The sequence below is a fragment of the Phyllostomus discolor genome, chromosome X, assembly GCF_004126475.2.
Source record: "Phyllostomus discolor isolate MPI-MPIP mPhyDis1 chromosome X, mPhyDis1.pri.v3, whole genome shotgun sequence".
In the NCBI taxonomy this organism is placed as follows: domain Eukaryota; kingdom Metazoa; phylum Chordata; class Mammalia; order Chiroptera; family Phyllostomidae; genus Phyllostomus; species Phyllostomus discolor.
This window is the reverse complement of record NC_050198.1, coordinates 99,959,609-99,985,397: the sequence shown is the minus strand read 5'-3', so window position 1 is coordinate 99,985,397 and position 25,789 is coordinate 99,959,609. Positions and strand designations below refer to the sequence as shown.

General features: G+C 38.9%; 1 protein-coding gene across 1 annotated transcript; it reads right to left on the bottom strand.

The window, feature by feature from the left end:
- Nucleotides 1–3,268: 3,268 nt before the first annotated feature.
- Nucleotides 3,269–7,615, bottom strand: SPIN4 (spindlin family member 4). Its single transcript, XM_028522822.2, has one exon. The coding sequence runs from the start codon at nucleotides 7,058–7,060 to the stop codon at nucleotides 6,311–6,313; it is 750 nt and encodes a 249-aa protein (XP_028378623.1). The 5' UTR covers nucleotides 7,061–7,615; the 3' UTR covers nucleotides 3,269–6,310.
- Between the last annotated feature and the right edge of the window lie 18,174 nt (nucleotides 7,616–25,789).

Below are 25,789 nucleotides of genomic sequence, written 5' to 3'. Positions count from 1 at the left end.
TGTTGCTCTCCTTCTCTTTCTCCTTCCCTTCCCCCTCTCTAAAAATAAATAAATGAAATATTTTAAAAAACAACTTTGGTCTATCCAAGATATTAATGGTCCTTGTTTCATTATCTACACAGTTGAACTACTGGTTTAAATTCATCATGTAGACCGTTGTGTTGTTCTGTTTTGAATTCTTCTTGCTGTTAAGTTCTGAACCTAGTTCCTGTTAACCATGGACCCAAGCCATTTTCGATCATGCACTTTTCCTGTGCTATAAGAGACAACACCTAGAAGAGGGCCTTCCTGACATGGACAAAGGGCTGCTGAAGTTAGAAGACCTGGCCATTGATCAGTGATGTTTTCAGAGAAAGGGCTCAATCAGAAGGAGAGAATGGGGCCCTGGCTGGCGTAGCTCAGTGGATTGAGTGCGGGCTGGGAACCAAAGTGTCCCAGGTTCGATTCCCAGCCAGGGTACATGCCTGGGTTGCAGGCCATAACCCTCAGCAACTGCACATTGATGTTTCTCTCTCTCTCTCTCTCCCTCCCTCCCTCCTTCCCTTCCTTCTCTAAAAATAAATAAATAAAATATTTAAAAAAAAAGAAAAAAAGAAGGAGAGAATGACAAAGACTAACTGGAACTTTAAGAAAACGTAATCAGTCAAGATGACCCTATCCAGCAAAGCTATCATTTAGAATGGAAGGGCAGATAAATTTTTTCCCAGGTAAGGTCAAGTTAAAGGAGTTCATCATCACCAAGCCCTCATTATGTGAAATGTTAAAGGAACTTCTCTAAGAAAAAGAAGATTAAAAATATGAACGGTAAAATGACAACATACTCACAGTTATTAACAACCGAACCTAAACCAAAACCAAAAAGAAACTAAGCAAACAACTAGAACAGGAATAGAATCACAGAAATGCAGATCACATGGAGGGTTATCATCAGGGGAGTGGGAGGGAAGAGGGGGAGAAAGGTACAGAGAAGTAGCATAGATGCTAGGTAGAAGATAGACAGGGGGAGGGTAAGAAGAGTATGGGAAATGTAGAAGCCAAAGAACATACACATGACCCATGGACATGAACTAAAGGGGGGGAATGCGGGTGGGAGGGGTGTGCAGGGCAGAGAGGAATAAAGGGGGGACATGGAACAACTGTAATAGCATAATCAATTATATATATATACATATATATATATATTTTTTTTTTAAAGAGGGCCTATGGGAGGAGCTAGGGCTTCCAGAAGTTCTCGCACTCCACTTAATCAGAAGAACTTGACACACGAGGACCCTACAGGAAGAACTCTATGTTTATAATAAAGCTCTATGGTTCTAATTTCCCCTTTCCTTAACTTCCTTTCCTTTATAAAAATAATCTCGGCACACAGGCCGGAGCGTTCACATTACCTGCCATGTGTGCCTGCACGGGGTTCTAACCCTTTCTTCTTCCCAAAGAAATCCTTTTTGGTGACAAAACACCTAGTTGATGTTATTTTTTCAGTTGACACTGACAAATTGTGGGATTTTTCCAAATCACTGTGAGTGACCATGGCTGTAAAGGTAGCGGTGGCTCTCTTCCTCCCCCCCGTTAAGAAATATGCTCCTAGAGAGCAGGGATTGTGTAGATTGTTCACTGTTCTATCCTCAGATCCTAGGCCAGGGCTGAGCCTCTCTCTTACTGTCTGTTAACAACCTAATGACATCAGGAAACAACAAAAAACAATCTGGACCTGGGGCCTATTGGGAGAGCAGGGACTAGCAAGCATTATTATGTATGTGAAACAGATACACATTGCTATTTTTTGTTGTTTAGCATAGTTTGTTGCATAATACATATGCACTATTCTAACCCTTTAATGATATTTATCACATTCTTGTTACCTTGTTTTGTCAACTTTTATACCTACCTTATGTCTTTGTTATTGGTCTAAAGGCTACTTGGAGGATAAACAAATGTTAGGAAAGGAAGATTTTTGTTCTGTCCACTGTCGTGTCCTAAACTGTCAAAACAGTGCTAGATTAGGGCCAGACTTCCTGAGTTTTAGGATATCGGATAATCTCAATTATTATCATGGGGAAATAAATATACGACCTAGTTCTGGTCTTGCAATTAGGGGTGAGTGGTGGATAATTGCTTTAGTACAGCCAAGATACAATCTACATGAGAGCTGAAATTGTCTTTTTTAGTCAACTGACAGTGTTGTGGCAAGGGCCCAGTCTCCCTGACTGCAAGGAGTTGCAAGAAGTGGTACAGGTACCTGAAACAGAAACTAGTATTCTAAAGTCAGTGTTATTGTTTTTGTTGCTGCAATCCGTTTCCCAATTAGAAAAAAAAAGGATCCCTACAACAAAAATAAAAGTAATTTCCACATGTTTAAAGTTTCCTCTTCATTTGGAATTTTTTAAAACTCAAAAATCAATGCTGGTATCGACTATGGTTATATTTGCAGTAAATATATAAAAGAGGCCAGATTTGCACCAAATTCACAATCGTGTCTGCCTCTGCAGAGAAAGGAAACATTATGGTATTGGGAATTTATTATTTTTATTCCTTAATAGTTTTATTTATTTATTTTTAGAGAGAGGAAGGGAGGAAGAGAGGGAGAGAAGGAGCAATGTGTGGTTGCCTTTCACCGGACCCCCACTAGGGAACCTGGCCCACCAACCCAGGCATGTGCCGACTGAGAATTGAACCCACGACCCTTTGGTTAGCAGGCCTGGCACTCAGTCCACTGAGCCACACCAACCGACTTTATTAATTTTAATGTCAAAAGAAATGTAATTTTATTGTTTTATTTTAATCATTGTTTAAGTACATTTTTCTGTCCTTTACTCCCATTCCAGCCCATCCACCCATCCCTCCCCACCTCCCTCCCATTTCCACCCCCCCTAGTTTTTGTCCATGTGTCCTTTATATTTGTTCCTGTAAATCCTTCCCATTCTCCCCTGAAATTCCCTGCCCTCTCCCCTCTGGTCACTGTCAGCCTGTCCTCTATTTCAGTGTCTTTGACTATATTTTGCTTGTTTCTTTGTTTTGTTGTTTAGGTTTCTGTTAAAGGTGAGGTCATATGGTATTTGTCTTTCACTGCCTGGCTTATTTTGCTTAGCATAATGCTTTCCAGCTCTATCTTTAAAAAATATAAAAATATAGCTAAAACAAATATACCCAAATGATGAAATCTGTTCATTGTAGATGAAGGTAAACAAGTTTTTGTTATATATTTCATACTTTCATATTATGTTTTAATTTTTCAAGTAAAATACAAAGAGAATTGAAAACAGCATTGTAGCTTATGACTTTATTAATGTTTTCAGAATTGAACAGATCTAGGACATATGCAACACACAAGTACATAAAGCATCTGAATAAAACAATTGAGAAGCATGATAATAGATAAAACTTTAAACTTTGTATTTCACAGCGAATATATATTCTATTTTAATAAAAAGCTTGAATAAACCAATTATCATTGAAGAGATAAGAAAGCTGATTAAAGATCTACCATCAAAAGTGTCACTGGGATTAGACTGTTGTACAACTTAATACTAGCTAACTTTTAAACAACAAATAATTCTAATGCTATTTAAAATATTCCAGACTACAGGTAAATATTGAAAACTCACCAATTAATCTTCTAAGCTAACACAATTTTAATTTAAAATCTTGATAGAGACAGTGCAAGAAAGAAAATACAATTTTGCTTTGAAATACAGATGCAAAAATTCTAAATAAAATGATGGCAAATAAAATCCAGCAATATATCATATGATTATGACACCATGACCAAGTAGGATTTATTCCAGAAATACAAGTTTGGTTCACTATCAAATTCCTACCACTGTAACTCATTATGTCAACAAATTAAGAGGAAAAACCATGTAATTTTATCAATAGATGCTGAAGAGTCATTTGATAAAATTCGTGAGCCACTTTTAGTAGTAATGCTACATAAAACAGGAATAAAAGAAACTCCCTAAACATGTTAGTAGTTAATGACTACCAACAGCCAAAAGCAAATGTTGTGCTAATTAATAGGGAATGCTAAGAACCGGATGGACATGCCTGCCATAATCACTATTCAACATTGTTTTGGAGAATCCAGCTAATGTAATAATAATCAATACAAACAACATAAAATTATCTCAGAATTATCTCTAATTGCAGGTGAAATGATTGTATATGTAGAAAGTAAAAAATATTTTATTTAAAAAACCCAGTGTAATTTATAGGATTTAGTGAACTGATTAAATGAAAGTAATTTTTTTTTAATTCCATAGTCTGTCTCTATTGGCCAGAATAACAAATTACAAATGAACAGGAGAAAATATACCATTCAAAATGTCAAAATATGACAAAAATTATAAAACTACTTAGAAATAAATGCAATCTGATATGATGTACCTAGATGAAGAACATTCTAAAAGCAAAAACAAAAGATTTTAATGATGTACTCAAACTCTTGAAAGTATTATTAATATTACTAACATAATCCTCTAAATACATATGAAAATGTAATTCAATTTTTTAATGTGAAAAGAAAGCCTTTAATCTTCATATGAAAGAATGAATATCTAGGACAAGTTGTATAAAAGAAGAAGGAAAAAAAATCTAATGAGAGGTAACTTGCTTTACCAGAGTCCAAAATTTAAGGTTAAGCCACTATAGTTAAAATAATGTGAACTGGCTCAGAAACTTTAAAATGGATGGTTGATATAATAAATGTGATAGCATCAGGTAGCCAATATAAACAAAGTGTATAATTGGAGATCTATTTAATACCATATACAAAAGAAATTCCAGTTGGATCAAACAGCAAAACCTCGACTTTTTAGAAAAAAAAAATGACTTGGGGTTGGGGCATTCATCTGAAAAAGACAGAAAACCAAAAACCCAAAATGAAGAAAGTAGTCTATCTAAAAAATTTAAAAAAATTAAAAGATACATTAGTAAAGTCAAGATTAATGATAGGCTGGAAAAAATCATAATATACATAGGTTACAAATGATTAATATTCATTATATAGCAAATATAGTGAGCGTTCTTACAAATTTATAAAGAAAAAAATCAATGATTCAATAGATAATAGAACATAGGAGAAGAAATACTGGCAAGTCATAAAAGAGAAAAGTCCAAAAAGCAAAACAAACATCCCCCCTAAAAACAAACAAATAAAAAAACCTCACTGAGTTTGCCAATTAAAGAAACAATACAACAAATTTTTTTGCCTTTCAGATTTGCAAACATTACAGAGTGCTGGAGAGAATGCTGGAAAATGAGAACTTTCATTTGGGATGGCAATTTTGTAACAGCTTTCAAAATTAAAATAAGCCTACACAACAATCCCATTTCTAGGAATCTAACTTACAGAAATAAAAAGCACCAGTATGGATTGAGTAGTGTTATGGGGAAATACAGAAAGGAAATAACAAATGACCATTGATAACAGACTGGTTCAATACCGTTTTGGTACATAAATATGTACTGTGTATGCAGCTGTTGGAGGGAGGAAAAGATGGAGGGAGGAGAGAAAATGGGTGATTCATTTAATAAATGGATGGCACAATCAGGTATCCAATGTGAACAGAATGTATAGTTAGATCTGTCTTATACCATATACAAAAATAAATTCCAGAGCAAGAGGGAAATGGGTGCTGTATTTAAATAAATGCTATGACGTGATCAGGTATGTAATGTGAAGAAAATGTATAACTGAACCTGTATCTTAATACTATATATAAAAATAAATTCCAGAGGGAGAGGAGGAGAGGGAAAGAAGGTGAGAAAAAGGGAGAAGGAGATCTGGAACTATAGATCGGAAGGGATTTTATGGATATGTAAAGTAAGGAAAGCAATTATAGAGAAATGATGTGGCTTGTCATTTTTACAGAAACAACTGCAACAAACTTTTTGTAAGAGGTTGGGAAAAATGTAGGGTATACACCATGTTCTTAACACTTGTTATTTGTGGAGAAGAAAGAGGGAAGGTCAGGGAAAGGAGGGGGAGGATATGATGTGGGGTTATACCGTTAAATCTTGTTTATCTAGTCTTTCATTGTTCCAAAGGTATCGAACACTTTTCAATTTTCTACTAGTACCCAATTTATATTTTTCAATTACATAACAAGGCAATTATCATAGGTACCAAAGTACACTTGGGCAAAACTGTGGAACTAGTCAATGTAAGATCTGGAGGCACAATAAGTAATGAGTGATATTAAATTCCTGAATCTCTGACACCAAAACTGTTCTCAAAAGTTCACGATTACAAAAACACGACATACTTTACATTTAATAGTTCCACAAATTTTGCAAAGAACACAGCATGAATTTAGGGAGTTTTCACCAAACCATACACATAAATGTGAATATCATCATCAAACTTAATGAAGTAGACGGACGGCTTGGCCACCACTTGATGGATGAAAATGCCGGTTCTCTTGGACCCATCATCTTTGGCGTGTTCCACCTGCTTGCCCACGAGGCTGTCGACCACTTCTCCGGGCTCCCGTTCTGCTGTAGGGAAGTAGTAGTTGGAATCTGGAATGATGCGCAGGTCACCATCTTTGTAGTCATCCAGGAGCGTGTACATGTAAAGCACAGGATCTTTCTCGTAGGTGATGTAAAACCAAGTGTCCATCACGGGGGCTCGCGCCAGCACCATGCCCTTCCATTCATCTTTTCGACCGTGCTCACCCTCAAACACATGCCCCACCGCCTTGCCAATCAGGGAATCTGCGAGGCGGGAATCGATGCGAGGAGTTGGCACTCTCTCAGGAAGGATCTCGAGCGCTAAAACTCTCTTATCTCGGTGCAGTTCCAGCCCGTACACGCTATCCTTGCCATCGTACTTGATGATGTAGAGCGTGGGCTTCACAGAGACCTGCTCGAGCACGGTGCCCTTCCATTGCTCCACCGGCTCGTTGCCTTCCTTCCAGCCGTGCTGAATGCGGCAGCCCACGATGTTCCTGCGGGTAAGGAAAGTGGGCTTTCGCCGCTGCTTCCTGTGGGTGTGCCTTTTCTTCATCAGGTATGCGGACACACCATCTACACCCATCGGAGGCACAGTTGGGGGCGACATGGCTCGGGGTTTCAGGACGCTCTGGCGAAGCCTGCCACTTGCCCGAGGAAACCGAGACAAAAAATCAGCCCCGTGCAATCGGAGATCTGTTTGCGTGCGATCTCTCAAGTCCCGCTCAGTCCTCCCTCCGCCAAGCCCAAGGATCTCAGCAAGGCTCGGCAGAAAACGCTGGAAGTCTTAGCGTCGGGTGCTGGGACGGCGGCGTGGGCCTCTCGAGAGAGTCTCTCCCGCCCGGGAGGGGTGTCTGCAGCAGTGGCGGTTGCCGCAGGAGATGGCGCGCTAGCGTGTCCTGCCCGCGCCTCACTCCCAACCCGAACGAAGTCCCAAATTGACCACTTAGCTGTTACGGACGGTGCTGCGGCTGCCAAACGGCGCTGGAGAAGGAGACCGCGGCACAGGCAGGCAGGCGATCAGAGGGCTGGCTGCTGCGGGCGGCGGCGGCGGCGGCGGAGGGCGGCTCGTCCCCGGCGGGTCCGAGGGGCCTCAGCTTCGCAGCGCCGTTCTGCTCGGCCTAGCTCTGGCGCCAGGGCTTTTGCCGCTTCGGGAAGCGGACCTCCCCGAGCCCGCCCGCGCCTCGGCCCCGCCCCCCGCCATTCCCCCTTCCGCTCCGCCCGCCCGCAGCAGCGGCACCAGCAGCGGCAGCAGCAGCAGCAGCAGCAGCAGCAGGGCGGGGCGGGGCGCGCACCCGCGTTCCGTCCACAGAGTTGCAGGCGCTCACTCCTTCATTTCCTCACGCGCCCCCCGACCGCTTCCCTCCAACCGGAGCCAGACTGGCCGGCTCCCCTCCTCCCTTTCTCTGGCCGCCTGTCGCCCGCCAGCCTCCTCCACAGCCGCTCCATCTGCTTTCTATCTTCCAGGAATTCCTCACAAAGCCTTAAAAAAAAAAAAAAAAAAGGAGTCCTATCCAACACACACACATACACACGCAGAGTTTGTACATACAAATTATTTTCTTTCAGTTAAAGGGATATGAGACCGGAGAAGAAAAAAGCCTCTGTACAGTCCACCATCTTGAGCCAAACTCTCCTTTATATTTTGTATCTGATCGTTCCGTTTGGCTTCTTTTTTTAAAAAAACTGATCTGTTTATTTTCGGAATGGGAAAGAAATGTTCGGACATCGTGCAGCTTTTCTACAATTCAGTGAAATAAAACACGAAACTAACCCCAATATCCTTGATCTCACCATCTCGACATACACAAAATGTTACAATAATGTTGCAATTTCTCTTTCACTAATAAATCTCTGCATATATTTCACAAAATTGTGAGCAGATTTGATAAGTTTATAGCTTGTTTTTTTTTCATTTATGTCAAACATTTCCCAAGGTTATGGAATATTCTGAAAATGTGATTTTTTAGTGGTTTCATAATGTTCCTTTGTATAGATAGATGGTCCATTATTTATCCTAAATGGCCTATCACGGAATGGATAATTAAACTAGTTTACATTCACATATGGATGTATTGAGCTACTATAAACCATATTTTCAAAGAATATTTAACAACCCGAAGATCTACATATGAGAAAACAACGATCTGTGAAAAAGCAGGATATTGAAACAAAATTGTGGCCCCAATTTTGAACAGTTAAAAAAGAAACGTTTTTGTTATATGCATTTGTGGTTTTTCTGATTATACATGTAGTACATGCTCATATGGAAAATCCAAAAGATAGCAAAGTGTCCATAATTTCCCTACCTCAAGGCACAGGGCTGTTACAAGGATTAAATGAGAATGTCTGTAAAACTTTTATTCCTGTATTCTACTTTATAAGATGGCAATAAAAACCTGGGAAGTGTAGGCCCCTCATTCCCATTCCTTCACCCTTCGCTGGTGAGAAGACACCATATCATCACGTGTAAAAAGACACAAAAAAGCTATTAATTCATACAGAAATGTAGGAAAGCAGGGGAGAGCTCTCCAAGGCACCAATACTTGCTGACTCCACATTTCACTATCTTTCAACACAGGGACAGAAAAACCTCGTTCTCATACTATTGGATAGCTGATTGGGCAAAATGTGTGTGGATTCCCCAACTCCCCATGTTTTCAAGGCCAAGGACGTTGGATAACTATCCAATCCTGTGATACAAAATTTAATTGCAAGGAAACAAGAAAACTACATGCACTAAAAGGTATTTCCAAACTCTTTAGAGTAGCATTGTGGTGTATACTTAGTCACACCTATATGTGACCTACCCACAGAAAGTCAGAAGGTATGTGTAAATGTCTTGTCATTAACATTTCACAAATAAAGTCCCCCAGGTAATCCCCCAGGACAAAGATGTGCCAAGCTCTTTTTGCTTAGAAGAGTAGTTGACAAGTGACAGAAGACCACCCACGGGGCACACAAAGGCAGGGAAAACAATTTACTCCCGGCTCTTTGGTTGTATACTTTAATAAAGTTCTTGCTCACAACCCCACAAAGCAGCCTGAGGAGATAAAAGAATTTTTAATATTCTTTCCTCTTTAAAACTATAATGTTGATGTTTAGATTATTCTCTAACATTATGGATTCAGTGGGCCTTACCACACTATGATATAATGTTTACTTTGTATGTCTGCCCACTAGACTATAAACCCATTCGAGAAAGGCCTTTTATCTCACAACTCAAGTGCCTTACACAGAATAGGTACTCAATAAATATTTGTTAAACGAATAAATAAGTGGTTTCAGCTGTTCTGTTCCAACCCAAAGAAATCCTCCCAAATGAAATAAGTAGTCTTACACAAGCCTCTGAAGACGGGGGCCCTGGTGACTGAAACTCTCCCACAGCAGCTTTATTTATTCTTTCAAAACATCCACATCACTGACCCTGTGAATATGTGTCCGTTAAGTCTGAAAATGACTAGGGGAGTACCATCAACCTGCAATAGATGTGTATAATATCTACCTCAAAGGGCAGCTGTGAGGATTGAATGAGGTAATTACAAGTGAGTATCTTAGCACATGAACTGATTCATGCTAGGTACTTGAAGTCTCCTAACTCAGTCCTTGCCTCTTATCAGGACTGTCTACAAACCACAGAGTTCATGCCCCACCTCTGAACTTACACTCCATTTTACACTCAAGCCCTCTGGGTCAGGGTGTGAGGGTGAATCAAGGAGGTACTGTTGACAGGACTTTGTCCCATAGAGCCTGTTTCAGAGCAACCTTTCAAATGCTGCGAGTTCCCAGAGGCCTAAAATCTGGATAAATGAAAAAGTATTTAAAGTAATTTTGGGAGATACAGTGTTAATTTGTAGGTGGAGGGGTGGTAGAAATAGGTGTCAATTTCATTACTTCCATCGTACAAGGGAAATTATAATGCATGCCAGGAAGCATTGGGTTGGCCATAAAGTCCGTTTAGTTGTTTTTTTTTTTCCATAAAACAAAAGATACATTTTTCATTTTCACAAATAACTGATTTGATTTGGATATTTTGAGTATGTCGTCTCTCTCCTGCTACTGGCTTCTAGTGGGTAGAGGCCAGGGGTGCTGCTAAACATCTTCCGATGCATAAGACAGCCCCACAGCAAAGAATTATTTGGCCCAAATGTAAATAGTAGCAAGAAACGTCACAAACCACTTTTGACATGTTCAATCAATCAATCACAGCACCTTCTCCATACACTGCACAAATCTTTTTTTTTTGCGTTTCCATTGCATTTTTATCTTTCTTGTAATGAGAAAGCATAATATGCTGAAAATGTTGCATATCTTCTTCCATCTTCAGTATTAAAATGGTTGCACAAAAATTCACCAATTTTGCTAAGTTTTTTAAAATGCACACTGATAGGACAGCTGCCGCAATACAATCTAACAGAATTGTTTCAAATGAAGTTAAAGACAACTAAACACTACTAGAGCCATTGTATGGAAAAAAACTAAACAAACTGTTCTGCCAACCCAATACGTATTAATCATTGGGGACCCAAAGGAGGTAGTGATTTGTTATGTGTGGCTGGGGAAGTTGGAAAAAACAACTTGAAAGTATAATAGAACAAAAGGAAGACATTCAAAAGGTGGTACAATAGTGAGGCCTTTTCAGGGTAAGTAGAAAATAGCTGGAGGGAAGGCACAGAGGAATGCATAGACATAGGATATGCGCAAAACTGGTCAGGCACTTGTGGCTGGAGCACAGCATTTGCCCGGCTAAGGAATAGGGGATGTGGTTTGTGGTGGGAAATAAGGTTAGTCAACAGCCTCAAATGCAGGAAATTGATCTTATACCCACTGCTGCGTGGAAGCAGATAATGTTCCAGTTCCTCTGACAGTGTAGTGCTGTCAGGACCAAAACAGAGCTCATCTTCCATGTCCTTTCTAGCAGAAGCAGGCGGTGCTTCCCTAAGCAGAAAATGTTTCCCTGTCAGAATAGTGGTATAGTGATGCTGATCACAGAACTGACCTTCCATTCCCCCCTCAGCAGAAGCAAGCAGGCTGGTGCTGTGATTTCTTTGCCAGAGAAGTCTCAATGAAGTTGAATCATAAGCTGTCCCTCCACAGTCATCTAGAGGTATAAGGTAGTAGTAGTGACCTTTATTTTATAGCCTTTTTTCACCCACTCTTCCCATATCGACACAACATCAATGAGAGTAAGCAACATAGAGTGAGGCAGGTACATTTACACAATGGAATACTACGCAGCAGAAAGAAAGAAGGAGCTCCTATCCTTTGTGACAGCATGGATGGAACTGGAGAGCATTATGCTAAGTCCAATAAGCCAGGCAGTGAAAGACAAATACCATATGATCTCACCTTTAACTGGAACCTAAACAATAAAACAAAGAAACAAGCAAAATATAACCAGAGACATTGAAATTAAGAACAATCTGACAGTAACCAGAGGGAAGGTGGGAGGGGATAATGGGGCGAGATAAGGGGGGCGGGTTTTCAAAAACAACTATAAAGGACTCATGGACAAAACCAAAGGGCGGTGGGATCAAGGGTGGGAGGTAGGGATGGCTGGGGTGGCAGGGAGTGGTAGGGTGGAAATGTAGACAACTGTACTTGAACAACAATAAAAAAGAACATTTTGATATGTAGTTATATATTAACCAATAAGAAAATAAAACAACTATGGGATATTTACACAGTGGAATACTACTTGCTCATAAAAAAGGAAAAATTTACCCTTTGCAACAGCATAGATGGACCTGGAGAACATTATGTTAAGTGAAATGAGCCAGTCAAAGAAAGTCAAATACCATATGATTTCACTCATCTGTGAAATCTAAATGAGCCAACTAAACTAAGAAGCAAAATAGATACTGACTCATAGATAGGGAGCAAGATGACAGCTATGGGTGGGGGTTGGCTAGAGGAACGGAGGGGGAAAAAGAGAAAGAACTCATGGACATGTACACAGTGTAGTGATTGTGAAGGGGACGGGGTTGGTGGAGGTGAAAAAGAGTATGGGGGGTAAATGGTGATGGAAAAAATAAAATTAAATTAAATTAAATAAACAGCATTTAAAAAGGAAATGGTAAAAGACATGAACAAATATTTCACAAATAGGAATGAATAAATACACAAAAAAATCACTAGCCATTAGGGAAATATAAATTATGACCATAATGAGAAGTCACTACACATCCATTGGAATAGTGAAAATTTAAAAATACTGACCATAGTAAATGCTAGGAAGGATGTAGAGAAATTGGTTCTCTCTTACATTGGTGGTTGGAATGTAAAATGATGTATCTTCTCTGAAAAACTTTTGACAGTTTCTTGTAAAAATAAACATGGAAATACTATACAACTCAGCAATCATACTCTTGGGCACATATGTTAAAGAAATAAAAATTTTGCCCTGGCTGGTGTGGCTCAGTGGATTGAGTGCCAGCCTGGGAACCAAAGGGTTGCCAGTTGGATTCCCAGTCATGGCACATGCCTGGGTTCCATCCCAGGTCCCCAGGAGGGGGCGCGCAAGTGGCAACCACACATTGATGCTTCTCTCCCTCTCTTTCTCCCTCCCTTCCCCTCTATCTAAAAATAAATAGATAAAAATCTTTAAACATTTTTTGATCCCACAAAACTTGTATGTATATGATCATAGAAACTTTATCCATAATTCATAAAACACAGAAGCAAGCCACATGTTCTCCAAAGGGTTAATGACTGAAAAACAACGATAGATCCATACCATGGAATACTACTCAGCAATAAAAAGAAAAGAGCTATTTATACAAACCACAATGTGAAGGAAACTTAAGGGAATTCAGCTCAGTTTTTAAAAAGGAAATATCAAAAAGTTACATACTGTTTTATTTTATTAACACATAATTTTTAAATGACAAAATTTTATAGTTTAGTGGCTAGGAAAGACTAGGGAGCTCGAGTGGGAGGGAGGTGGCTGTAGTTATAACTGGGTAGCACAGGGGATCTTTGTGATGGAACTCTTTTTTTTATCTTGGCTGCGATGATTGTCACACTAATCCACGCATGTGATAAAACTACATAGTTCTAAATACACACATGCGAATGGGTTAGTGTGTAACTAACTGGGGAAATCTGAATAAGTTTGATCGTTATCAATGTCAGTTTCCTGTTGTGGTTTTGTACTTCAGTAATGCCAGATGTTACCACAGGGGAAATTTGGGGGAAAAATACACAGAATTTCTCTCTATTATTTCTTCCAACTGCATGTGAACCTACAATTACCTCAACATATTTTTTTTAAAAGAAAATTCACAGCTGTAATATGTAATACATAAAGAAAGTTATGCAATATATATTTCTGAATAACAAATTTTATATAGTACAATACTATTTCTCATTAAGGTAAATGATAATGAATGTTATTTTATGTACAGAACGAATAGTTATGCAACTCTAGGAAAGTCATTTAATCTCTCTCTGCTTCTATATCAGACAAAAAAATAAGAGATTTGATTCATTCATCTCTAAACTCCTTTGTGCTCAATGATTTGAGCAACACTTCAATGATTTGATAAGAACGGAAAACTGGGGGGAAAGAGACGAGATAAATAAATAGGTTTGAGCTGTAGTTATCCAGTTTGCTGCTATGTGTACATCATAGATAAGGAGCCTATGACACTACTAAGCTGAGGGCAAAAGGCCAGAGCACTTTAAAACCCACAGATCAAGATTTCTTTGCCCTCTGTTGAGTAATTCAGAATTCTAGATACATTTGTGGAGCTGCTAAACTGCATATAAAAATCTAATCTTGTCAGAGTATTTAGGCAGGATTGAATGTATGAATGGATGAGAGGAGTAAAACTGAGTTTTTAAGTTACATGTACACATATACTGAAAAAGGCCTCGGGTCTGATTATCAAAGGTGTTGATTCAGGTTTGGAGAATGCTTACCAAATATCAAAGTATTCCCTCTAAGTGATGAAGTGAAGATGGAGACCAGTATTTGAAAAGCAACAAAATTATCTGTTAGTTTGATTTCTAAATATAGTAATTAATATTTTCTTCTTTTTGCAGATTATTTTTAAAACAATAAAAAGATGGGCAAAATCAATGAGGAGAAGGAAAAGAACCCTTATATTATGAAGACTAATAAATTAGCATGAAAAGTTCTGGGTTTTCTTACTTGACTCTGTTACAAAATTGATGTATGACTCACAATTTCAGTGCCATAGTTTAGTATATATAAAATTAGGAAAATACCATCTACCTTTTACTTTTCAGAAAACTATGGAATTTATTTATATAGAAAACTATTTAGCCCTGGCTGGCATAGCTCAGTGGATTGCAGCATGGGCTGCAAACCAAAGTGTCACAGGTTTGATTCCCAGTCAGGCCACATACCTGGGTTGCAGGCCATGGCCCCCAGCAACTGCACATTGATGTTTCTCTCTCATTCTCTTTCTCCTTCCCTTCCCTCTCTAAAAATAAATAAATAAAATCTTTAAAAAAGAAAACTATTTAATGCTTTAAGCTACCTAAAGAATAACACTATGTAAACATAGGATCAGTTCAATTTTTTACATTATGGAGAAATAGCAGGTATGTTTTGGAAAATAACTTTATAAAACAGAATGCAGAGATTACAGTACTGGTTTACTAAGAGTAATGAATTCCACTGTTGCTTTTTCAAAATGCCCCTATTATCACAAAATCAGATTAGGTTCAATACTATGAAATACTGAATATTGCATACAGAGTGAGACAAAAGTAGGTTTACAGTTGTTTATATGGAAAATAATACAATAATTAATAAATAAGAACACAAGAATAAACTCTGTGTTTTATGTACTCACAACTGCAAACCTACTTTTCCTTCAACCTTGCCTCTTCTATTATCCATGTAATATGTAAACAAAGCTATTATCACCAGGAAGTTTAAGGTAAAATAAGTTTTTTTATATATTTTATTGATTATGCTATTACAGTTGTCCCATCACCCCTGTTATTCCCCTCCACCCTGCACACCCACTCCCACCCACATTCCCCCACTTTAGTTCATGTCCATGTGTCATAAGTTCTTTGGCTTCTACATTTCCCATAGTATTCTTGCCCTCCCCCCTGTCTATTTTCTCCCTACCATGTATGTTACTTATTCTCTTGCTGCTTCTAGATTCCCTTATCTCTTGCTGCTTCTAGGATTCTCTCCTTCATTTTTACCTTGGGTAATGTAATTTTGATGTGCCTTGGTGTGTTCCTTCTTGGGTCCAACTTCTTTGGGACTCTCTGAGCTTCCTGGACTTTCTGGAAGTCTATTTCCTTTGCCAGAATGGGGAAGTTCTCTTTTATTATTTGTTCAAATAATTCTTCCACTTGTCGCTCTTCCTCTTCCCCTCCTGGTACCCCTATAATTTGGATGTTGGAACGTTTAAAGATGACCTGGAGGTTCCTAAGCTTCTCCTTATTTTTTTGAATTCTTGTTTCTTTCTCCTTTTTTGTTTGGTTGTTTCTTTCTTCCTTCTGGTCCACTCCATTGATTTGAGTCCCAGTTTCCTCCCCATCACTATTGGTTCCCTGTACATTTTCCTTTATTTCATTTATCATAGCCTTCCTTTTTTCATCTAATTTATGACCAAATCCAACCAATTCTGTGAGCATCCTGATTCCCAGTGCTTTGAACTGTGCATCTGATAGGTTGGCTATCTCTTGGCCACTTAGTTGTATTTTTTCTGGAGCTTTGATCTGTTCTCCAGTTTGGGCCATTTTTTTTTCTTGTCACACCTGTTATGCATGAGGGGTAGAGCCTTAGGTGTTCACCAGGGCGGGGCAACCCAGTCGCTGGGTTGTGACGCTGTATGTGGGGGCGGGGTCAGAGAGGGAACAATGGCACTTGCTTCACTCTCTGCCAGATTTCAGTCCCTTCTGCTGCTTCACCCAAGCAAACTGGGCCTTTCTGGTGCTGATTCCCAAGTGGGTGGGCTTGTGCACATTCTAGGACCCCATGGGTCTCTCCAGTGCACTTTCCTGTGAGGCTGGGGGTCTCTCCCTGTGCCTCAACCCCCACAGGTGTTTTCAATCAGTGCCCCAAGGCTCTATCTCCCAGCACTGGGACCCTGAGTTGTGCTCAGTGCCTCATATCACAATTGCCGCCTTGCTGGGTCTGTTGGTTGCCACCCCACGCCCGGGGTCTGCCAGCCGCCGCCTGCGCACCCAGGTTCCACCCACTGTGGTCTTGTGCACCTGGGATGCCTTATGTGCCCTGTCCCACCGCTCTTGCCGCCACGACCCATTTCCATCTGGCTGCCAGACTCCACCCCTCCTACTGGTCTGGATGAATGTGTCTATTTTAACTCCTTGGTTGTCCAACTTCCATACAGCTCAATTTTCTGTCAGTTCTGGTTGTTATTTCTTGGGAGCCACCCTGCCTGGTTTCAGGAGCTGTAATCCCCCCCTGGCTAAGGCTGAGTGAGCAACCTTTGGACCATAAGCCACTAAGGAGACAAAGCTTATCTCCCTGGCAGAAGCACCACTTCTGCTCCTTTTTCCATAACTGGTCCCCAGTCCTCAATCAGTTAGCCAATGATGGGTAAGAGTCCCCAAGGGGAGAACTACCTAAGACAGGCACGATCACGTGGAGGCCCCAGGGAAGGACTTGGGGGCTATGGAGAAAGGGGATGATGGATCCTCGCCCCTCAGCTTTGACAAAGCCTGAGTCCTCATTCTGCCTGCAAGAAGTCTCCTAATCTCTTGGCTATCTTGGCTCCTCTGCCTGACTTAAGCCTGAAACAATGACAGAGGGCGGTGCAGCCCTGTGTGGGGCAGGGTGGGGGGGGAGGGTGGGTTTTCCGGGTAATCAGGCCTGAGAAATAATACATAAACTCCTGTGAAACCTGCTTCGCTAAGAATGTTCTCAATTAAATGATAAAGGCCCAAGCAGGAAATGAGTTTGTTTCCCAGAGTTTTGTAGCCTCTTAGCTAACAGACCCTGACTCAGAATAGACCCTCACAGTTCTTTAGATGCTATCTATTGTTTGATTGTTACTGCCTGGCAATGATTAATGAATCTTACTTGTATTCCTGTGCAAATTGATTCCAGTAAAAACCAGTGAAGGGAAGGATTCGGGAGCTCTCCTCTTGAGAGAGTGGCCAGGCCACTCCAAGGTGCCCTCCCCTTGAGAGGGTAGCCATGCCAAGTCCCTTTTACAGGACTTGGTAGTCCATGTAAATGTCTCGTGTCTCATCCATGACGCCGCAGACACTGTGGGTCGGTGTCTGCATCAGTTATTCTATTTCTAAATTATTGTTGTCCCTATCTTGGTTGTGCAAGGAGGCATAGTGTGTCTACCTATGCCTCCATCTTGGCTAGAAATCTAAAATAAGTTTTAAGATATGTCTTTAAAACCTGGCTGGCATAGCTCAGTGGATTGAGCGCGGGCTGTGGACCAAAGTATTGCAGGTTCGATTCCCAGTCATGGTACATGCCTGGGTTGCAGGCCATAACCCCCAGCAACCGCACATTGATGTTTCTCTCTCTCTCTCCATCTCCCTCCCTTCCCTCTCTAAAAATAAATAAATGAAATCTTAAAAAATTAAAAAAAAAGATATGTCTTTAAAAATATTTTTGAAGAAAGTTCTTATAGAAAAATTCTGTAAGAATATCTAAGGAACTAGTTTTTGGATTTTCCCCCCTTGACACATGAATTTTCTTTCATTAAAGAAGAATGACACAGTAGAACCCCCTCACCATAATTGTGTAAGTGGGTTACAAAAACATTCTTACAATGAAAGTTTATCTTTTTTATGTGGTAAATAAAAATTTTCTGTTGTTCTGCTTTGAAACAAAGCACAGATATAAAGTTAGTGAAACTTAAACTGGACAGACACCTCTGAACTGGAAGCTTCCCAGATGATTTTTGAGGAATGGCTTCCCAATTCAAAAGCTGAGATATGAAGTTTATACCGCACTCTTTGAGAATGCAGACTAGGTAGAGCAAGGGAGATACAAGCTCACTATTCAGAAACTCAAGCTATATATGGGAGTGTAAAGATGAGAGAAAAATACCACCCAAAACTTTACCACCCATACATATGTATTTCAGGAGATACGTCAATAACTTTATATTCCCACATTGTTTAGAACTGCATGTCAGATTACCTCTACAGAAGCAAAATTAAAACACGTGTACATACTTAGGAAAGGGACTGTCATTAAAAGCAAACAAGCAAAAAAGAAATTGAAATTCAGCCTTGTATTTTTTCAAAGCAGTGCTCTGACCAAAGGAATGCCAATCAAAATAAATCGGTATTTACACCTGTTTAAATAAATTCAGGCTACTGAAATTTGTAACTGTCCACTGATACATACTGTTCATTCTCAAGATCTTTTGCAAAGTTTGTGGGATACAGGCTGAAAAGGCATCTGCCTTGGAGACAGTCTGAGATGGAACCGACAATCACGCTTTAAGGCAGTAGATCTCTAACATTCAGCAGACACTAGAATGTACTGGGAAGTTTGCAAAATAAGCAGATTCCAGGTTCCATCTGTCAGAGACTCTGCTCCAGAAGGTCTGTGATGGATTCTGTAACCACTCTTCTTTCATAAGCTCTCCAGACCTTCGCTTTGAGAATCATTGCAATGAAGCCGTTTTAATGAATTCCCCTGTGTTTCTGGTCCTCAAAGCTTTGATGTGTAAATGTTCTTTGCCTGAGCTAGATGACTCAGATTCAGCACATATCGATCATTTAATTTAACCATTTTTAGATGTTCTGTATACTTAGAAGGTCACAGTCATTTATTTTGTAACGAGAGCTCTATGTGTAGTAATGGCAGGGCAATTTGGGCATTGCATCCTGGGTATTATCCTTTTATGGAATAATAACATCCTCTTAGGTTTAATGGGTTAGAATTACTTTTATGATGTGAATATATATCATGAACGCGTATCATAAAAATGTTAAAATTTACAGTTTTTAAACCAAGACAGTTAATGAACACCAAGATATGAAAAAAATCACAGAACATGAGATTTCTAATTCATTCTCCCTCAATCTCTCTCTGTATTTGAACTGCTAAACTCATCTGTAACACTTTGCCTCGTTAACATTTCTTTATGTAAAATCTATATTTTAATCAGGCTTTTCTTGCCCGTGTCCATACAAATGACAGTCTGCTGTCTATTTTTGGCAAAACTCCTATTCATCTCTCTTATACATATATAGCCCATGTTCTTATTTAAACAAGAAATTAGTGGCATCAGCTGTGCCACATGTCCCACCCCACCCCCATCTTACTGCCTTGTCAATACTATCAACTGCTGCCAATAAAAAAAACTAAATGGTGACAGTGATACTGGAATTGGCTTAATGAAGTCCCTCGTGACGTTTATGAAAGCAAAAACATATAGTTATTTTTAAATAGCTTCTAATTAGGGGATGCATACAAATTAATATATATACATTCCATAGTACAGATTTCTAACACAGTGATGGGATCTGTTAACATGAAATCTTTCTCTAAATGGAATTGACAAAACACAGGAAAATTATGTCAATCCTCTTGACTGTGTTATAATTATACATATAGTACTCAGAAAGAATGTTTGGAGAAGGCTACTCATCCCAAAGGTAAGTAGAATATTTTAAAATTTTATTTATTTATTTTTAGAGAGGGGAGGAAGGGAGAAAGAGGGTGAGAAACATCCATATGTGGTTGCCTCTCACGTGCCCCTGCTGGGGACCTGGTTCACAACCCAGGCGTGTGCCCTGACTGGGAATTGAACTGGTGACCCCGTGGTTCACACACTGGCACTCAATCCACTGAGCCACATCAGCTAGGGCATCCAAAATTGAGCAGAACTGAGTCCACACAAACACCCACTTTCACAGTTCAAGTCTTGGCAGCTTTCTCTGTTAATCTGAAAAGTCAGGCAAAACCAACCCAATAGAAAATATTAGTAGGGTGAGAGGTTAAAGATTAAGGAGGCTAAGTTGTTATACTGTCATCTTATTTCTTGTTTAAAATTCAGTTTTATTGAGGTATAATTGATATGTCAAATTATATATTTAAACTGCAACTTGATATTTTTATATACATATGTATTGTGAAATAATCATAGTCAAGTTAATTAACAAATACATCACCTTACATAATTACCACATTTTACTTATTGGGGTGACATTGGTTAATAAATTATATCTTTTTGGTGGTGGTACCACTTAAAATATACTTTCTTAGCCAATTTCAAGTGTACAACACAATATTGTTAACTATAGTCACTGTATATCAGATCTCCAGAAATGATATGTTTTGCATAACTGAAACATTGTACCCTTTGACCGACATTTCCTCATATTCCCCAGCCCCAAACCTTGGCAATCACCATTCTACTCTGCTACTATTAGTTCTTATAGATTTCACATATAAGTGAGATCATGCAGTATTTGTCTTTCTGTAGCAGGATTATTGCACTTAACATAAGTTCATCTACCCTGTCACCTACGGCAGAACTTTATTCTTGTTTTAAAGCTGTTACTATCTGTGTGCGTGTATCGCATTTTTTCATCCATTCATCTATCGACAGAGTTAGGTTGTTTCTCTATCTTGACTGTTATGAATAATGCTACGATAAACAGGGGAGTGCAGCTATCCCTTCCAGATACTGATTTCATTTCCTTTGAATATATATCCAGCAGTGAAATTGTTGGATCCTGTGATAGTTCTCCTATGAATTTTATGAGGAAACTCCATATTGTTTTTTCACAACAGCTACAATTCATATTCCCAAAAACAGTGTAAAAGAATTCCCTTTTCTCTCCATCCTTGCCAACGCTTATCTTTTTTGATAACAGCTAGTCTAACTGGTATGACATATTTCATTGTGGTTTTGATTTGCATTTCCCTGATGAATAGTAATGTTAAGCACATTTTCATATACTAGCTGGCCTCTTGTAGGTCTTTTTTATAGAAACGCCTATCCAGGTCCTTTCCCCATATTTTATTTACTTTTTAACAGTTTTTATTGAGTTTATTGGGGTGACATTGGTTAATAAAATTATATAGGCTTCAAGCGTATATTATATTGTGTGTTCACCACCCAAAGTGATCTCCTTCTTTCATCGTTTATCTCTCATTTACCCTTTTTGACCTGTCCGCACCCCCCTTGTTTTTTTTCCTGCTTAGCCCCTTTACCTCTTTCACCCTGTAGCAGCCCAAGTGTCCAACAGTAAATAAGTGGATAAAAAAAGCTGGAGTGCATTTACACGGTGGAATACTACTCAGCTGTACAAATGAAGGAAATCTTACCCTTTGCAACAGCATGGAAAGACCTGGAGATTATTATGCTAAGTGAAATATGCCAGTCAGAAAAATAAGCACCATATGAGTTCACTTATATAAGGAATCTAATGAACAGAATAAACAAACAAACAAAGTAGAAACAGACTTTGCCCATGTTTTAATTGGGCTATTTGTTTTTCTTTTTCCTTTGAGTTCAGTGAGTTCTTTATATTCTGGATCTTAACCCCTTTTCAGATATATGGCTTGCAAATGTTCTCTTCCATTCCGCAGGCTGCCTCTCCATTGTGCTGTTTCCTTTGCTGTTCAAAAGCTTTTCTGCTTCATGCAGCCCCACTTACCTTTTTGCTTTTGTTCTGGGTGCTTTTGGTGTCATATCCAGAAAAAGAAAAGTTGCCAAGACCACTGCCAAGATTTTTCTGTATGTTTTATCCTACTCATTTACTGTTTTTATAGGTTTTTCACTGATGTATTTAATCCATTTGGAGTTGATTTTTGTACACAGTGTGAGAAAAGAACCAAATTTCATTCTTCTGTATGTGGGGATCCAGCTTTCTCAACATCATTTATTGAAGAGACTATCACTTACTCATTGTGTGTGCTTAGCACCCTTGTTAAAGGTCGGTTGACTGTAAATCTATGGAATTATTTCTGAGCTCTCTACCCTGTTTCATTGATCTACAGGTCTATTTTAACAACAGTACCACTCTTTTGAAATGTGTAGCTCTGTAATACTGACTCATTTCTTTAAAAAATATTTTATTATTTACTCTTAGAGAAAGGGGAAGGGAGGCAGAAAAAGAAAGAAAGAAAGATCAACGTGTGAGAGAAACATCAATTGGCTGCCTCTCATTCATGCCTCGACCAGGGATGGAACCCACAACCCAGGCATGTGCCCTGACAGGGAATCCAACCAGTGACCTTTTGCTTGCAGAATGACACCCAATCAGCTGAGCTACACCAGTCAGGGCCTAAGTCATTTCTTAAATCACATTTTCATATATGCAAAACAGGCCTTGTAAAGGCCCACATAAGTTTCTTTGGTAGCCTTTGGTTTCCTGTGTGGCTTGTTCTAGAAATGTAGAAGTTCAAGTGTTTGCTAGGATCACCTACTAATCCAGCTACAAATTTGGGTCTTGTCTCCAGCGGGAAGTTAAACCTCTGACAGGAAAAAAGAGTTATCAATCGATTGCAATGAATTTTGTGTGGCTAATTTCATGTCTTTTGAAGTTATTTTCCCACTGTAGCAGTTAACAAGGTCTCATTACTTTCTTATGCACTGAACAAGTGGCATTTGTCATGGGGAAGTGTCTCTCTAAGTGTTATCATCAGCCTAGAGCAACAGACAGACCCTCATTTATTTGTCCTGCTTAGCAACACAATTTTAGCCATTTCCTAAAATAAAGGGAGTCATAAGAAACTCTATGTTCATATCAGAATAGTTTTTTATTTATTCTGTTTTATTTTTAGAAGCTGATAAACAATGAAAGCAAATTAAAAGTTGTTGAAAATTCTGAGGGAAGGAGATATAAAACTTGCAAGGCATAACTTCAGCTAATGCTTAATACAGACAAGGAGCTTTTGAGTTTTTTTGATGCTCATATTATGGACGTGATAGTACCAATTTTTCTGAAACTCAATAGTTTAGCAATCTGATATATTTAGAGTGATTAGTAGATGGTTAATAACAAAATGGCTGTGTTTGCGAAAGGCTCATTTAACCCAAAATTATAAATGAAACTCTCTTACAGGAAAAGAGCTGGGAGATGTTACTCAGAACGTCCAAGTAGATATAATGGGAACTCATTATTCTGTTTAGAGTTGGCTCTCCAACAAGGCTGTGTAAGCCAAGTATTTTGTTTATACGAGGGGTCTAAAATATGTATGATCTAAAATTGAATAATGTCAAGGGTATGAAAAAGGTAGGAGGAGAAAAGTCAAGGGGATTTTGTCTTCCAAGCATCAGAAGCACAAACTGTAATCATAAAAATGTATACTCACTTTTAAAAAGTCATCTTGATTAGACACTGATGTGTCAAATTAGCAAAATGCATTTTAGCTAAACTATAGGATAGTCCAGTGTGTGCGTGATTTCTAAAACTCCCTTTGCCAATGTTTAAAACAATGTACACAGAGAATAAATCCCCCCTATTCACACATCGTGAGTAATGTGAAGAGAAAGAGAAAATTGGAAAACAGTAAGGGTTTTCCAGCTGCTCCCCACAGCTCCTTGTGTCATTTGCCCTTAATCATTTACATTGGCTTTAAATAAACTGTTGTTCAGTTTATTTTATGCCTGGGCTTTATTTCGATGAACGTTATAAGTTTAAAGGATAGGAAGATCCAAACAAAACAAAACAAAACAGCCCTCTATATGTATTTTGAGGGGTTTAAACCTGTCACAATGCTGACAATATGGCCACGGCCAGAGGGGAATGGCTGGGTGGAGGGCGCAAAAGCAGGGAATGGGGGACATCTGTTAACAGTGTTAACAATATAAAAACTGTAAGAGGAATTCAGAAGCTTTAAAAAATACTTTGGCCTAAGAACACCCCTTTCAGAAAGCAGGAAGCTAGGGGCATTTTCAGTATGTTAGGTTAGGAGTAGTTTGCACTTTAAAAAGTATGTAAAGAAATATTGTTTCATGCCTGAAAATTTAACAGATTTTCTTTCCTACAAATATGTTTTAAAAGTAGCTTAGAGAGAACTCTTATATCACTAGCACAAATTAAGACAATATCAGTTTATTTGGAAAGATGATTCTTCTATTAGGGTATCCAAATGTAGAAAAATTAATATATGACCTTTTATTTTGTTTTAGAAAAAACATTAATATAAAAGTTGATGCTCTTACAGAGTTTCACTTTGTCAACAATAATAAGAATAAAGTTTTATAAAATATATATTCTTTGATCTCTAAGAGGTGCCATTTTTTAGATACTAAGTCAGACATTGAAGTGGTAAGGACAGATTTTCTCCCCACTTTTATTGTGGTATAGTTGACAGGTTGCACTGTATAAATTTAGGTATGTAGCATAATGATTTGACTTTCATATATTGTGAAATGGTTACCACAAGTGTAGTTAACATCAATCATCTCGTAGAGATACAAAAGATAGAAAAATCTTGTTTAATGGAATATCATGCAGCAATAAAAAGGAATAAAATCTTGTCATTTGCAATAATGTGGATGGATCTAGAGGGTATTATATTAAATGAAATAAATCAGACAAAGACAAATACCATATTGTTTCAATTACACGTGGGATCTTAAAAAATAAAACAAATAAACAGAGAATAAAAACATGAACAGACTCATAGAAACAGAGACCAAAGGGATGTTACAAGGAGTGAGGAAGTGAGGGGATGGGTGAAAGAGGTGAGGGAATATACTCACTAATTTTGTTATAATTTTGCAAGGCGACAGATGATTACTAGAATTAGTGGGGTGATCACAGTGTAAGGTATAAAAATGTCACATTGCTACATTATACACATGAAAATAACACAGTCAATAGAAGATTCTATACCATATATACTTAAATTAAAAATATTGTTTTCCTTGTGATGAGAACTTTTGGTATCTACACTCTTTTTTTTTTAATATTTTATTTATTTATTTTTAGAGAGGGAAGGGAGGGAGACAGAGAGAGAGAGAGAGAAACATCAATGTGCAGTTGCTGGGGTTATGGCCTGCAACCCAGGCATGTACCCTGGCTGGGAATCGAACCTGCGACACTTTGGTTCGCAGCCCGAGCTCAATCCACTGAGCTACACCAGCCAGGGCGTGGTATCTACACTCTTAAAAGATGCTCAACTTCTCTAGCTATCGGGGAAATGCAATGCAAAACTACAATGAGCTACCACCCCACACCAGTTAGAATGGCCATTATCAACAAGACGGTGATAACAAGTGTTGGAGAGGTCATGGAGAAAAGGGAACCCCCATTCACTGCTGGTGGGAATGTAAACTGGTAAACCCACTACAGAAAACAGAATGGAGGTTCCTCAAAAATTTAAGAATACAGCTACCATATGACCCAGCAACCCCTCTTCTGGGTTTCTACCTGAAAAGTT

What these genes read in the sequence shown, in the direction of transcription:
- SPIN4 (XM_028522822.2), bottom strand. Translation starts at nt 7,060, where the DNA reads ATGTCGCCCCCAACTGTGCCTCCGATGGGTGTAGATGGTGTGTCCGCA.